At 41.5% G+C, this 13,576-nt stretch overlaps 1 protein-coding gene across 2 annotated transcripts; it reads right to left on the reverse strand.

The window, feature by feature from the left end:
- Positions 1–297: 297 nt before the first annotated feature.
- On the reverse strand, positions 298–13,127 carry znf574 (zinc finger protein 574). 2 transcript variants are annotated; one of them, XM_033980806.2, is made up of 10 exons: positions 13,028–13,127; positions 11,270–11,453; positions 9,011–10,121; positions 8,734–8,933; positions 8,309–8,488; positions 8,144–8,232; positions 6,574–6,668; positions 5,439–5,587; positions 4,518–4,805; positions 298–1,013 (listed from the first exon to the last, which is right to left on the reverse strand). In XM_033980806.2, the coding sequence occupies exons 2-10, from the start codon at positions 11,420–11,422 to the stop codon at positions 414–416; spliced, it is 2,865 nt and encodes a 954-aa protein (XP_033836697.1). In that variant the 5' UTR covers positions 11,423–11,453; positions 13,028–13,127; the 3' UTR covers positions 298–413. The 2 variants fall into 2 exon arrangements, with proteins under 2 accessions (XP_033836697.1, XP_033836696.1); XM_033980805.2 differs by having other exon boundaries at positions 12,801–13,047.
- Positions 13,128–13,576: the final 449 nt, after the last annotated feature.

Here is a 13,576-nt window from a genome sequence, read left to right on the forward strand (position 1 = left end):
CATAAAAGAAAATCTGACACAAAACCTAAGGATCAATGTGTTTATTAGGTGGAAACAATCAAATAAAAATGGCTCTCACTCCACCCAAGAATTATACCATTTCTATGTCTAGCATGTTACTTAAAGTATTAAGGTAAAAACTGAAGCCTAGGTTTCAAGCACTCAGAGCTAATGTGCCAACACCAAACTTCGTTTTAATCATAGTTAAAAAATGTTATATATATATATATATATACACACACACACACACACACACACACACACCCCCACACACACACACATATAACAATAGGTAAACAAAAAACACCAGGCCTTTTTAAATCAAATTTTTCACCATCAGAAACTTTATTCATCATTAGATTGATCTTGAATTTGTCCCTATGGTATTGCCCTACAGCTGATCACAGCAGTCTTCATATAGTTTCCTCCACAATGAACTCAATTGAATGGTGTGGCGACTGGCCTGCCTCCACCATTGTGATTTCATTGCCATCCATTGTGATAGTTGGAACAGCAATGGTCTGTGTCCCCAGCACAGAGGAGGGTAGGATGACGACCTGTGAGTTTCCCTCTAGGCCTGCCAGTTGATCAGATGGGATCATGACAGTCTCTGTACCGTCTTCGCCGCTCTGTAGCACATAGATGGTCTGTACCGCTGCAGCAGTGTCCAACTCTGAAGTGGACAAAGAGGACAACACCTTCGCCCCCTCCAGCACCTTCTGAACATGGGCTGCCTCGGCCGCGCTGGCCACCTCTGCGGCTGTCTCTGGGGGCAGGTCTGAGTGTGTGCGGATGTGCTTCTCCAGGTTGGCGCGGGCCCTGAACGCCGCTGAACAGTGCGGACACGGGTACGGCTTTTCTCCACTGTGAATGCGAGCATGCTCTGTAAGCCGGGCAGCCACGCTGAAGCTCTTTCCACAAATCCAGCAGCAAAAAGGACGCAGTCCACTGTGGATACGCTCATGGTCCTGCAGGTGGGGCAGCTGCCGAAAGCGCTTACCACAAGTGGAGCACTGGAAAAGAGATGAGACAAAAGCAGATGCATTATGAGCATAACAAGCAGCAAGACATTTCGGTGACAGACAAAAGCATTTATTACATTTTTATGTTTCTCTTTATACATTTTGCAGACAGTGTTAAAGAATTGGGTAACCAGGGAAAGCACACTCAACAGGGAAAACAAAAGGAATTTTATGACCTGATTTCACAAATGTATTAAGTATGTATATGTATTAAGTATTGTATGTCAAGGCATGAAGCAACACTTAAGACTCTTACTTCTGGGTTGGCAATAGATACAGGTTCTATTATCATTACATTCAGATAGCGTGCAGTGGTCTGATTTGGTCAGAAATTGTTGCTATTAAAATAAATGCCAAGGTGGAAAATATAAAATTGACTCTTTGCAAAAGCAAAAATTGGTGTGTGTCCCAGTTTTCACTGCAAAAGAGGTGTCAGAATTCTGCTTTAGATAGTTTCCAGGAGCATTTTCATCAACTGACCCTGTCATTCCAGCTTGAGTATTTTGCTGGTTTAGTTTCTTGGTAGATTTACAGAATCAGAACAGAAATCTGCTGTATTTGCTAACCACCTCAAACACAGATGATATGGCTTGATGTGAAATGGCAAACATTAAATCAAGTACTGTCTAGTGTCGTATGGGCTGCAATGGGCCGGGTGGGTCTATAGTTGATGTCCTGCCTCGTCACCAGAGCGGCAGAGAGTCCCAGAATAGGAACAGACACGGGGGGAGGTGACAGGCCCCAAGTCACCCTTGTCATTAATCACAGGTACACCACAGTGTGGAGGGAACACCCGCAGGACACTGTGCACATGGCCCTTCTACGTGGCCCTGCTCCAGGACACCAGGCCAAACTGCAGCGGACAACCAGTGGAAGCACCAATCACTACATTTACATCCATGCCAGAAAAAATGCATTTCTGGCCAAGTCCAATTTTAACAGGTTTTCCAAAATGCATGTAAGCATGTAGTCCGAGTTGTGATTCAAATCTCCCAAATTACATTAACATTGGCACTCTGATAGCAGTGTTGCATGTATAGGACACACTCTGATGCTTGGAAAGGCATTCAACTGTACTAAGCAAGAAACAGCCAAGTGAATATTAGACAGGTGTTTGAGTCATTGCTGCTGTTCTAAAATGAGTAAATAATAGCCATTCAATCAATGGTCCCTCTATGGCCTGATTCACGCATAATAAAAAGGAAAAGTAAAAACTGATAAAGCAGTGTTAATTTTCACTGTCTAGAGAAAATTACTTACAAGCAATGCATGTCTAAAAAAAAATATCACAAAGTAAATGAGTTCTCACAATTCGCCAAATTTGTAGCTATAATTTCTAACATGCATAGTTTTAGCGCTGATACTAAAACTACAACACCTCCATGAGCATCTCCAAGTCCCTCATTTGTACCTATTCATGTTCTTGACCTACAAGAATGTTTGTTTGGGCATCATTTATATTTCTTAACTATTACTTTTATTTTCATGTTTATTGTGCAAATCTTTCTGATTCTATTGACAATTCTAATGTCTGCAATGTGCATCAATTTCCCCAGTGTAAGACAGAAAATCGTATGTTTTATCTTGTTTCAATATTTAGCAAGTATGGCATTCATCAGAGATGGATTCAATAAATACCGTAAATTTCGGACTAGAAGCCGCGACTTTTTTTCCACGCTTTGAACCCTGCGGCAGCAGTGCGGCTTATTTATGGAATTTTACTGGATGACGGCCCCTGGGGGGCGCTCTCTAGCTGTAAACGTAAAAGTGAGAAGACGTGGGGAAAGATTCTGCTCTGAAGAATTCACTAGTTTTGATTTTGAACGATCATTTTGCGCATCATGAAATGGATATGATGCAGTTTTTAAGATAAAGAAGGAAATAGAGCAGTGGTCGGCCTTTAACACGCAAAGAGCCATTTGGACCCACTTTTCACGTAAAATAAAACACTGGGAGCCGCAAATACTTTTTGACATCTAAAATGAAGATAACACTGTGTATAATAATAATAATAATAATAATGTAATGGAATAATGTAGGTTTTATTTTCACAGACAAGCCTTCTACATGTGGCAGATAAATATGGCAAAAATAACTTAAGTGCATTAAAAAATACAACTCACCAAACCGCTGCATCAGTGTGAGCTCTGCGCTGATTATGTGATTATGTCTACTCTGCTGAGCAGTTTCTTTCAAAAAAAAAATAAAAAATCCAAAGGCGTATCGTTTAATCCCAGGTGCCAAAGCAGTTTTGAAGGTTTCATTGCCTCATTTGCTTTTCCCGCATTTAAACAGAGAGGACTGCGCGTGAGAGTCACTTGTAGCGACAAACCCAGATTTTAAGTAGGCATTGTCTGTCAAATTCATCTTTCTTTTTCTTGGAGGTCGTAGTCTCCTCAGTTGTCCTTTTCCCCTTTGTTAAAAGCTCTCCAAAGACTTTTGTTTTGGCTCATTTTCACTCGCTTGTGGCTCTACTTTTGGGCGACATGTCTGATGTGTTATACGTGAAACGTCATCGCGGAGACAAGAGCAGATAATAAACTTGCTACTACATCAAATAGATTTCTGTGGCGATTTCCAGCAGGATTTTCATGATACATCTACGGACGAGCTTATTAGTGTGTCATTAGGGACGGGTGAAAGTTGCTCCTGACCCCTGTGCGCACAGCGTCTGAAAATCAGGGCTCTTTACGCAGGACTGTGAGCTGTGTCTGTGTCTGTGAGACCTGAGACGTGAGCGGAGTTTGTTTTGAACATTGTTCCGCGAGCGTGACGCTTATTTTGAGCAACGAAAAATAAGAAAATATAATTTTATTTTAAGATCATAATAATCTTCCAATTTAAACTACAATAAAAAAGAGCTAACAAATAAAATACACTTCAATTAAATACTTAAAATTTATTTTCCCAAGCCACGCAGAGGGTATAAGGCTGAAAGAGGCGCATGCAGCTCCGGAGCCGCGGGTTTCCGACCCCTGAAATAGAGCCACTGCACGTGAGCTCGGCATCAATGAACAACTTGGTCAATGTAAAAAGACGACAAAAGTTTTCAGAGGAAATAAAAGCAGATTTTCCGTGTTGGTGCAGCTCTATTTTCTAAACCTGCAGGTGTGTTCATCCCGTGTTGATGCCGTGTTGGTGCCAATTTTCAGGCAGGTGTCCATGCACCGTCTTTCTGTGTAAATATCTTATGTTACAATATGAAAACCTGAACCTTATATTCAGGTGCGGCTTATATATGGACAAAATTGATTTTCTTTTCAAATTTAGCTGGTGCGGCTTATATTGAGGTGCGCTCTGTAGTCCGAAATTTACGGTACATGGTAAATCCTCAGACCAAATGGTACACTATACAGACCAACGTAAAGAGGAACCCGACCATAAGAGCAGAACAGGTAGAGTATAATGAAAGTTGTCTTTGTAAATCTATGCAAAGTGCTAATGAAAATGGAAGTCAATTAATTTTATGCACACAGGGACACACAAGCCTGTTACCTCGAAGGGCCGCTCATCAGTGTGCGTCCTCATGTGAACCTTGAAAGTGGAGTTGTAAGCAAACTCCTTGTGGCAAATCGAACAGCGAAAGCGAGCACGACTCTTAGACTTGTGGAGTGTTCCCTGGAAATGGGCCAGCACGTGCTCCTCCAGAGCACTGTGGGAGATGAAGCGGCGACGACACGGCCTCACGGGGCATTTGAGCGGGGTCTGACCCGTGTGGGACAAGCGGTGCAGGTCCAGACCCTCCTGTGTCATGCAGCGGTGCCCGCAGAGGTCGCACTCCACCTGAGAGGAGAGAGAGCAAGAGAGACGGGCTTTAGAGGTCAAGAGGAACAAACAGGACAGACCACAGCGGTAACTGTGAAGAGCAAAACAACTTATGAATACAGAAAAGGTCAGTGTGTTCATGGTGTTACCACAGTGTAAACAGTTTGAATGTGACTGTGCACATTTATCAGCTGCCACCAACTTACCACTCCCAATGAATCTACTCTGGCCATCAACTGTGGAATAAAAACTTGGAAAAAGATGTAGCATTGGCAAACTGCAGGCTTTGAGCCATAGCACCAGTCAGGGGTGGATCATGACTAAACAAGCCTTTATTTTTTGCCATTTAGTGGCCACACTTTACCAGGCTCATGCTTATTTAGAGGACTGTGTCTAACTGGGTTAACAACCAAAACCAACATAGTCACAGTGAAACATAATGCCCCAATTTCCTTTACATCACTCACAAGTCAGAGTAATATTAAACATGATAAAAATGATACAATGGGTCATTGCATAGAATAACAATGGGAAACATGTTGTAGGCAGACAGAATCTTGCCAGTGAATGCCCGCAATGCAGGTATTTTTATTTTTAAAATTTAGGTAAAACTCCAGTTAGAGAAAGTGCATGAAGAGTGTGTTGTCTGACCTGGCCAGTGGAGCGCCCTCTGCCCTGCCCCCGCCCTCGCCCTGCGCTGCGGTCATCCTCATTGGTCGGGCAGCGCTGCAGGTGGATCTCCAGCACGGTCTGGTTTATGAACTGGGATGAACAGTGGGGGCATGTAGCTGGCATCTTGTCTGCATTAAGACAAGTACAGTGGATTATGATCATTAATATCAAAGGAATACATCTATTTGAAAATATATTTTACATTTTATTTAATTTAAAAATTAAACATAATGTCAATGTCAAACCTATTGTTCATTATATTGCAAGCAAAACATGGGAACAGTTTAAATAATCAAAAATAACTGCAATAAAATTGTAATTGGCACTTAAATTACTCAAATGCCTCCTGCTTTACTCAATATCAATAGGAAAAAAAGGTCCTGAGGATGGTGCAATTTATTACACAAATTATTGTAGCCTTGAATGGACAATATAACCATTAGCTAAATAGAATATGGTTAAGATGCCTGTTGGCAGAGCCTACTTGACCTGCTCTTGGAAATCTGGCTGGGATATAACAGAAACTGATGGCTCGTCAGAATGTCCATAGGTGGTCATCCAAACATCTTGGAATCCACAGACCATCTGTGATGTGTTCCAGTGGGTACAATCCACTCAAATTCCCCTTGGGATCCTCTAATTAAACCTTTAATAAGGACAGACTCAGCCTGTATCCCTGGACTGATCAATGGATCAATCTCTCCAATCATCTCTCTCTGAGGAGCCTCATACCTCTGACCCATGCTGTGTGCTGACTCTTCAAGCTTAACTAATGAGGTTGCCATGCCAATGCCCCCTTGATTAAGATGAAGTGTCAACATGTTGACCCAATTCATTTAGCTCCACCTCCCTCTGCCATCCCGCCTGGGATACGAATCAATGTAAAGTCATTGACCTAATGCATCCAGAGAACAAAACACGTACAACAAGAGCATGTTTGTAAATAAACAAGAAAGGCCACCCAGGGAAGCTGATGGGAGCATTTATCGCAGACTTTGCATTAATCAATAGCATTCAGCAGCTGCTCTGCTGATAACATCATATCTCCTAGGTATACACTGAAGTGTGGCATGAGGTCGCGTGAGGTGAGTCGGGTTTCAGAGTAAACTCTGACCTTGATGAGTGAGAGAGTGAAGGTCGAGGTCCTTTCTGCGCTTAAAGGATTCTCCACATTCAGAGCAGGGGAAAGGGTGGCTGGTATGGAGCAGTCTGTTCAAACACAGAAAAGATTTAGTTTTAGTTCAGTTCAACTTTAGTTCATTTAGTATGAGTGTTACTTGGGCTTTGTGGTGAATAATTCTACTTGTATGATATAAAAGACATTTACTTAAGTTATGGTAAATAGACTAAAAAAAAACAAACACATGTCATATGTTAATAAGTACAAACTACGTGTTAATACTTCATATTAACTACTGTATGCTTAAGATTAAATAAGTTAAATTTGTTGACTTGTGCAGCTATACATAAAAGGAGATATACATGAGGAGTCAAAGTTAGGACATGAAAGACTAAATTTATCCTTTCTGTAAGATTATGTTGGAAGTGCCCTGGGGGAAAGAAGCCTTGAAAGATATTATTCACATATTGCTACATCATACCGTCCATATCTCTTAGCAGAGTTTACAGAGGTATTGTTTGACATAATATTTTCACATTTATTTTTAATATATTCAGCCCACATTTCATGATGCTGCGGGGTATGAGGAAGGAGAATATAGATAAAAATAAAACATTTAAAGCCGTTTCTCGTTAAATAGACAATAAAATCAATATTGGTGGGACCGAGACAGCAGGGGGAATTAGTGTGATAGTCAGGGTCACCTCCCACTCAGACATCCTCTAATAAGTCTACAGGACATAATGATAAGCCAAATAGGGCATGTGGGCTTCTTTTGACTGCAGAGTTTGATTGGTCATGGCACACTTTATTTATATTTTTTAATCCTCAGTGTCAATGCCCTAAACAAGAAATCTCAAGGTTAATTAAAAAATATATTTATATATGAGTATATAAAATATATCAAAGACTGAGTAAGTAGGCATTATAAATATAATGCATATGTAGCACGATTTAACACTTACTATTATATTAATATTAAATATTTAATATTTTCAAAGAACTCCTGAATGGTCCAAATTTAGTGAGTAGTCTTACATTACATTTGGCAGCTCACTTCTAAAATTTACTTGCTTAATTTACACAGAAAATACAAGAATAAACATGTTAGGGGTAATACTGGTGGGTAATTGCAGTAAAATACACTATGTGAAAACAACTTGCTATTATATCACTAATAAGTGGTATATTTCGACATTGGTCAGCTACCAATTACTGTACAATACCAAGGACACCTCCGGCCCAGTCTTTGTTATGTGGTCGAAGTCACCCGAGGTTATAATAGTCCCTAAAACAGTCACTATAATAGATGCATGTTCAGGCTAGAATGGACAACACCACAATGTGTTGACACAGATGTAACATTTTCATGTCTCTGGGTCGCATAATGATATACACAAATCTCCGGCTACTTCAGTTTATGCTACAACATACAGCAGTACCAATTCTGACCTCATGCCTTTACATGTCCTGTTGTTTTCATACCATGCTATGTTTAATGGAGTTTTAAAGCCAGGTAAGCTCATTAATACATTGGTAAAGAAATGGGACACTGTCACATTACTTGTGATAGTTGAGCTGTTCCTCGGTGCTAAACATTGATGGACAGCGAGGACAAGACAGCAGATCTTCATCATTGCCCATAGCTGACACCTAGAAAACAGAAGAAACCCACATTAAAATGATTGACATAACCCAAAGCAGTCAAATAAAGATTGTGGATTCATACGGGTCTTCTTCCTCGTTTCTTCCGTGGCTGGGAGACATTGTGGAGCTGCTGGTGCCTCTTCAGTGTAGCGGCTTGGGAGAAACTTTTGCTGCAGATGTTACAGCTGTAAGGTTTTGCTCCAGTGTGACACAAGCTGTGGCGAAGCAGGCTATGGGAGTTGTTGAATGACTTTGAGCACACCTACAGAATGAACAGAGTTGTATTTGTTCCGGAAAATATATTACAACTACATTTGCTCTATTCTGACATGCAATATTCTTTGTCTGAGAAAACAGAATCTGTCAAATATAATGAGGCGTGAGCGCTGTCAGCCTCTGTTCTCCTGTTTGCTCACAACCCTCAAAGCATTACATCATGTGTTCTATGACAGCAGCATGACAATTACATCAAAGCACATTATCTGACACCCTGTTTATAAGTGGCACCTTGCATGTGAAGAGCTTCTCTCCGGTGTGGCTGTAGACGTGGGTACGGAGAAAGATACGCCGTGTGAAGGTTTTGCCACAGTAAGGGCAAACATGAGGCAGCGGAGTACGGGACCAATCCTGCAGCAGCTTTGCAGGAGGGTAGTTACCAACATTGGCATCAGTAGGAGTGGTGCCATTGTCTGATTCAGATTTTATAGCTAAAAACAAATATACAAATCGGACACACAGTCAAAAACAACCAAGTTAGATTAAGAAATTTAACAATTGAACTTACCTTTTTGGCCAGCACTCATAACTCTAAAAGTGGCACGACTTTTTTTTGCAAGAGGAGAGCATGACACAGTAGCTGCAGCTGGTGAAAGGATGCGTTTTGCACTCGGGGAGTCCTGGGTTTCAGTGATGACCGTCTCCACAGTCATGGTGGTCTCCTCAGCTGAGTCTGATATAAATCTGTGCTGCCTGCGATGGTATAGGTACTGTGTAGTATTCATGAATTCAGCACTACACAGAGAGCAGGTGTGCAGGGGCTTCTTGAGGTCGTGCTTTGTTTTACGATGTGAGAGGAGCCCATGGTCAGTGCTGTAGCTCTGCCCACACTCAGTGCACAGGAAGTATTTGGGCTGCGTGAAGTTAACAGTCACATTCATGGGTTTAACTGGCTCTTCAATTATGGTGCTCTGAGCTCTAACTTCTTGTGCAGCAACCTCCTCCCCGCGCTGTCGGTGCTGCTTGCGATGGTAGAGGAAGAGGGTCGTGTTGAGAAAGCTTTCTCCACACACACCACAGCGATGCAAAGCTTCCTCAAACCCATGCTGAGTTTTCCGGTGGGCCACAAGCTCAGGCACTAGACCAAAGCAAGAGCCACAATCCACACACAGGAGCACTGGCTCTGGTTTGGGCTTTTTGCTTCGGTCTCGTCGCCGTGGAGAGGATTCATCAGGATTAGAGGCTGGCGCTCTGGCCTCAGTGACTGGAGGATCAGGCTGCTCCACTGGAGCCTCACTCTGCTCCAGCGCTGCAGCTACAGCAGTGGCCGCAGCTTCAGCCTCTGGTTCAGGGGCCACATTTTCTCTCACACCATCTTTGAGGACAGAGGAGCTAGTGGGATTTACAGCTGTAGCTGGACTTAATGCCGCAGAGGTTTCAGGATTAGTGTCTGAATCAGGTTTGTCCTTAGCCGCACACTGTAGACATCCTCCTGCTTTACGGTGCTCTTGCCAGAGGTCCAGGTTCTTGAAAAGCTCATCACAATCTCCACACTGATAGAGGATCCGGGGCTGGTCTGGCTCCTTAAGACTGGCTGCAGGCTTCTTTGGACTTGTCACTGGTTCCTGGGCTTGAGGCAGTGGCTGCACAACAGCCCTTGCTACATCTAGTACCTGTTGCTACAAGAAGAACAACAGTGGTTAATGAATTTATGAATTGATTTTACTTCCATTAAGCAAAGTGAGAATATGTTGTTTTGCTGTGAGGTCAGTTAGCTCAGTAATTATTTCAGTCAAAGGTTCTTCTGAGATAAAGCCACTTTGAAGTGATAACTATCAGATCGGAATGGGTCCCTTCGAGACTTAACTGCTGAACCTGGTTATAGAGACAATTTGAGACTAAAATCAACAACAAGGCTAAGGTTGCAGCTAAACACACCATTATAACATGTGGCACACAAACTATTTGCCTCATATGCCTAGTCTCTGTGTCTTTGTAAGCTTACCACAAAAAAAAAACAAAAAAAAACAGGCATAAATAATATTTAGTTTGACATATTTTTTCGCTATCCTTTTATGTAGTTCAAAAGGAGAAAGTATTATAATGAAAACTGTACATGTATGTAGACATACGGAAGTGAGTTATAAATCACCAAGCAGCATTGTGCATTAGCAGAAGGTGTTCATGGCCAAGTTATAAACAATATAGTGAACAGGTGATCCATTAAGGGTAAAGGGTGGCACTGACTGATGTGTCTCTCCAGTCTTTCTTCATATTGGGGACTCAGAATGCTATCCATCTGTCATGAGTGTCACTGTGCTTTATGGACATATGTTGAAGACAGTGCAATGCTCAGCCAGGCTTGTCTGATAAACAGGGGCTAGGGATTATTTCTTAAGCCTCAGACTCTATAAAACCGTAAGTAAATGTACAACTCATGGTATAAAGGAAGCATAACTTAGCCCTGCAGCTTTCAAATCACTAGAATGGTTGGACCCTTCCGTGTCACTTCACATCTATTTACAATAAAACAAAGGCACATAAAACAGGATAAAATTAAATTTTAAATAATAAATCAATAACACACAGCCACAAACATTCATAGTATATTGTCAGATGTCCCATGTAACAGTTTGTAACAAAACAACTGAATCGAATTATCACAATATCAGTACAAACAATCCTTTCCTTAGGACAGGAGAGTGCAAGCAAAATTTATGTTCCGATTTAATTGCAGGAATGTCAAGATTGACATTTTGTTAGGTTCACAGTAGTTTTGAATTGTGTCATTCCAGGACACACTGGCTCTAAAGGCAGATGGATTTACCTGAGGGTGCAGCAGTGGAACAGTGACAGCTGTCCCCTGGGCTTGGGGCTTTTCCTCCTCAACAGTGCACGTCAACTGGTGCTTGAGCACTTCTTCCAGAGTGTCAAACTCTTGGTAGCAGGGAAAGCACATGTACACCGATGAGGTCTCCATGGCTACTGTGGGGACTACAGTCCCAAATCACCTAAACAAGAAATGTCACATGGATGAAGGTGCACCTAAACAGAATCTGAATAAAAAACAATTTGAATAGGTCCCTCATTTCAGATGTTTGTTTGAAAACATTCCCCTCTCCAGATAAACAGAAGTGTACATATATTGGGCAACTGCTAGAACATGAATGTCATAAGGCTAACTCCACGGTTGCAAGATGACTCACCATGCACTGAGCTAGGGCTAATTGGTATTTTGACCATGCAGGTTGCAGTGAAGGTAGAAAATGTGCCAAGTCATTCTCTCCTCTGCTATATTTAATCGACCAAGTTGACATTTAGCTGTTCTATCAATTAGACATGCTGTAATTGGACCCATTGGAAGTGTTGTCTCCCTCAAGCTCCTTTGGATGTAATCAAACACAGCCTATTAGACAAACCTCACACTCACACTTAACCCAGCAGTTAGAGGAAAAAAAAGAAAACTCAAACCATAAAAAGAATTGAAAACGTATGAGGCCCTACTGCCCCCTACGGGTATGACAGGTTAATGGGATTTCTCAAATATGAAGTGTTTCCTATATTCTATGAAGGCATATAGATGTATATATCTAGCATGAATATACACTTTTTAATTGTTAATAAATACATACGTAGTAATATAGAATGAAAATGTAATTATTACTACAATGAAACGAACTCGTTATTCCCATTAAAAGAGACTATAGTGGTCTAACGCACGGTCTAAAGTCGTATTTTCTCCCCAATCGCCCAATAACAACCTCAGTAACTGGTCAAACAAATTGTACATTTTACTTTCTGTATTGCCATTGTAGTAAATAATAAACTGTTCCAAAGAAGACTGTATTTAGAATAGAAACATCACTGCTGCCATCTCAGGAGAAACTGGTGACAAACGGAAGGAACTTTGATTCCTGTCTCAAAGCAAACTGAACCCAGCTTTGAGTGATTCAATTACTCGTTTAGACGAAGTAAGTACCACAGTAAGTACCAGTAAGTACAACTTTCAAAGCACAAGTGTGCTACGATGTGAAACATTGTCTTAACACCATTCTGACATTTTAAAAGATAATTCTGTGAATTTCTAAGATAGTTCCGCAAAAGCTAACGCAGCTAGCTTGCTAACTTAGCAGTTAGCTGTAATTTCCCATGGTATTTTCCAGTTTGGCTCCGACGATGTAGCAGCACGAAACATTAGCCATTTTCTAGCCACACTGCTAGCCGGCCGTGCTAACGACATGCTAATCTTGCAACAAGAAACCATAATCAACAAATGTTATGTTTAGTTTAGCGGCTCTACTGGTGTTTTCAAGTGGCTGAGCCCATTTGAACCGCTTGAACCAGTGTGCGGCGCTTACTTTGCGATAGCGCAGAAGAGAAGAAGAAAAGACCCGACGAAGGAGGGCGGGAGGCGCTTCTTCGGTGGTGTAATGGCGGCCGCAGACTAAAAGTTATCATTAGCTGTCTCCCCCCGTCGAAATCCTCCAGCCACTGATAACGCCGGGGAACACACCGAAATGCCCGAATCAAATTACAAGACAGATTCATATAGCTACTTTATATGAACAGTGTTATAATAACAAACCTGATAATGATCAACCGAAAAAAGCAGCGACGGGTAATGGGATAAGAACTTGCAGCATTGTGGAGCACGTTAAAAACTGACGCTGATTGGTTGACAGGGCCGTGTTCACGCCAATAGAAAGTCATCATACAAGACGGTGGGAATTCATGGTTTACCCGCCTGTCAGTTATTCTGTTGGCTTTTATGTTATAGTTGCTCAAACACAACAATCAATAGTTTTCTTTAAAGGTGTACTGTGTAACTTTTCTGGTGAATGGTCCGTCACATTGTATTCAGCAATTTAAAAATGCACTCCACGTTTCCTGAAGTTGTCTTTGTTAAATGTTTCAGATAAACGCAACTTTAATATTTAAGCATGATAAGTACGCTTAAAAAGTCAGAAATCAGGAAAAGGGAAAATACATTTTCATCATGCATTGTACATGTCACAGACCTACTAAAGAGAAACATGCTTTGAGTTTTAGCCTTTTTAGCCATCTCCAGAAACTTCAGATGTTGCCGACGCTAGTGTCCGTCTGTATTGTTTATGAATGTTTGTGAGGGTCAATG

This window comes from Periophthalmus magnuspinnatus, chromosome 16 (genome assembly GCF_009829125.3).
Source record: "Periophthalmus magnuspinnatus isolate fPerMag1 chromosome 16, fPerMag1.2.pri, whole genome shotgun sequence".
Classification (NCBI taxonomy): Eukaryota; Metazoa; Chordata; class Actinopteri; order Gobiiformes; family Gobiidae; genus Periophthalmus; species Periophthalmus magnuspinnatus.

Coding starts and splice junctions, on each gene's coding strand:
- znf574 (XM_033980806.2), bottom strand. CDS start 11,422: ATGGAGACCTCATCGGTGTACATGTGCTTTCCCTGCTACCAAGAGTTT. Junction 8,233..8,308: donor AGAAACGAGGAAGAAGACCC/GTATGAATCCAC, acceptor TCTGTTTTCTAG/GTGTCAGCTATGGGCAATGA. Junction 1,014..4,517: donor CTGATGAGCGGCCCTTCGAG/GTAACAGGCTTG, acceptor TCTCTTTTCCAG/TGCTCCACTTGTGGTAAGCG.